This window comes from Montipora foliosa, chromosome 12 (assembly GCF_036669935.1).
Source record: "Montipora foliosa isolate CH-2021 chromosome 12, ASM3666993v2, whole genome shotgun sequence".
NCBI lineage: Eukaryota > Metazoa > Cnidaria > Anthozoa > Scleractinia > Acroporidae > Montipora > Montipora foliosa.
In genome coordinates, this window is record NC_090880.1 from 4,263,753 (window position 1) to 4,266,252 (window position 2,500).

Below are 2,500 nucleotides of genomic sequence, written 5' to 3' on the forward strand. Positions count from 1 at the left end.
TTCGCGCCACTTTTTCAACCAATCGTGGCTCGCCCGTGCACATTTTCCCGCGCTTTGTGTCGGCTACGTGTAATTACTTCGAATTCTGATTGGTTTACTGGATTGTCTCCGTCCTTTTTGATTGGTCAAAGTAATTACTTTGGTTTTGGTTTTACGACACTCGATTGAAACTCGCTCTTGCATACAGCAAAGTTCCTCGTATAGTCGACAAAACGCGCACATGATGGAATAAGCGCTAAATACTTACGATAGCGCTAAGTTACATTTCGGAGTAACGTAACCGTTGTCCTTGCTTATCAACTTAACTCTCAATTGTTGGCTCTTACATGTTCCGTTCGTTTGCTCATCCTGTAGCATCTTGTTGCGAATGGTCCTTAAGCGTGATGACGTCTGAATAGCTAATTTCATCACCAAGCCTCGTTTGGACACGTTATTTGGACATGCAATACTTTTCGCACTTGGGTTTTCTTTTTGAATTTTTCTCCTTTGGGATTTAGCTCATGCTAAAATTTACAAGTTTGATTTTCGAACTCGAGGCTTGGTGGTGAAATAAGCTAGTAACACATCATCACGCATCAGGCTATTGTTGCAAAGATTTGGTTTTATCAACGGAGTTGATAATGTAAATTGGCCACCGTACAGAGATTCTAAAAGCTGACGTTTCGAGCGTTAGCCCTTCGTCAGAGCGAATACGAATACTGTTTCGCTCTGACGAAGGGCTAACGCTCGAAACGTCAGCTTTTAGAATCTCTGTACGGTGGCCAATTTACATTATCAACTCCGTTGAAAAAACCAAATTTTTGTATACTACTTCCCCACCGACGCAGCACCACAGTTTCTTTAGAAAATACCCCCTTCATTCTATTGTTGCAAAGAATTTGAAACTGGTCAAACTCTTTGAGCCAACAACTCCCAACATCTTTCATTTTGCGATCGCCAAAGTCTAGCACAACAATGCTGGATACCGGGGAACCTCCACTGCAATATAACTATAAAGCAAAGGATATAGTGCCTACAATTAAATTTGTTTGCCTTTGTATCCGAAATAAATTAATTTTATAAGCGTTCAAGAAATCGGTGACTAACATAGGAAGCAGTGTTGTAACACAAATGCTCCCCAGTTTGACTGCGCCGGAAACACTATGGACGCAAGCTGTTTGTACCGACGCAAGAACATTTATAGTAGAATGCTGAAGCAGACTTCACGAGCAAGATCTGAAATTCCTCCATGTCACGAACAAAGGAATCTTCATTTGGCCAAGTTTGTTTCCGGAATATTACATTTACTTTTCGGAATGGCTTCATTCCACTTTTCCCTCTTTTCCCCGCAGCACTTTGTGGCAGATGCTCTTCGTCAGTTCAAATTCGAACTACCGTCTTTGTTCCAAAAGCCACGAAACCGCAGTACCACAGATTTGTCCAGGACAGTGTGATTTCTTCAGGCATGATGACGAAAAACTCCATAGAGAGCTTGTATTTTGTACTGAAGTCGACAAATCGGCTTCGAGACTGGTGATACCGAATTTTTCAAACACTGCAAATTGCACCGCAACGGTTTGTGGCATTAGCCGATGGAAATGTTCCTACAAGTGCAAACTATCAAAACGAGGCTGACGCCAGTTCAAATGGCCTTCCTCAAAAGGCCAATTTGCACGATGTTCAAAATACTTAACTTCAATTAAAACAACCTAAAGTTATTAACATCTTTGCTTTGATCACGGCAATAAAAAAGTTCTTCCGCTGTGATGAAATCCGTGAAAAGCAGCCACTTCTGGGAAGTTGTAACCGGCCAAACCTCCAGACTTCATTTTGTCATTTCATGTCGCCTGTGTTCCCAATTACGCATTTTGACACTCACCATAAATTGTTGGGCTGTGAGCAAAAACTAATCTTCGGCACAAAGTACTGAAAAAAAAAAACAATGAGTTTAGAAAAATACACATATCTGGGTCCGGTTGTTCGTAAGCCGATTAACTTAATCCAGGATTAGCGTTAACTTTTGTTTCATGTTCTCGACGTTTTGGTGAAAGTTTCTTTTGATTATTTTTGTTCTTCAAGATTGACTTCTTCTAATGCAAAGTTTTGCCGAAAATCAGCGTTGAACAGCATTTGGGCGTAGAGTAACAAACTCCTTGGTTATTTTTTAATCTTGGATTAGCGTTGGCTTCTGAACAGCCTCGTGAACATTTTGAATCACAGCTATAGACATGCATTTCATTCAACCAAAGCCGGCCGTATCAAAGGAATTCACCAAAACGATTGCACGGAGAATTTTGTGCTCCTTTGCCCAGATGTCCTTTTAATGTTTGGGTCTTAAAAGTATCGCTCAAGGGTCGTACTCAAGACCTCAATGATTGTGTCTGGCGTCCATCTCGTTATCTAACTTCCTCTCGCCATCCCATTCACTCTTCTCTCGGTACCATTCTCTGTTCCTGTTCAACTCCACCCTTTCTTTCCCGAAAGCCCGTTTCCCGAAACTTTTCGGGCCTTTGTCGGGTGT

At 41.5% G+C, this 2,500-nt stretch overlaps 1 protein-coding gene across 2 annotated transcripts in view; it reads right to left on the reverse strand.

Annotated features, from left to right (window-relative positions):
- Positions 1-2,500, reverse strand: part of LOC137979697 (fasciculation and elongation protein zeta-2-like) — a 16,191-nt gene that overhangs the window by 2,333 nt on the left and 11,358 nt on the right. The window contains exons 7-8 of one of the 2 annotated variants that reach the window (XM_068827016.1): positions 1,859-1,905; positions 1-989 (exon numbers count right to left, since the gene is read on the reverse strand). The exon at positions 1-989 is cut by the window's left edge and continues 2,333 nt beyond it. In XM_068827016.1, the coding sequence (XP_068683117.1) occupies positions 1,886-1,905 (20 nt within the window). In that variant the 3' untranslated portion in view covers positions 1-989; positions 1,859-1,885. Of the gene's footprint in view, positions 1,906-2,500 lie in introns of both variants that reach the window. The other variant, XM_068827015.1, reaches the window with a different exon arrangement.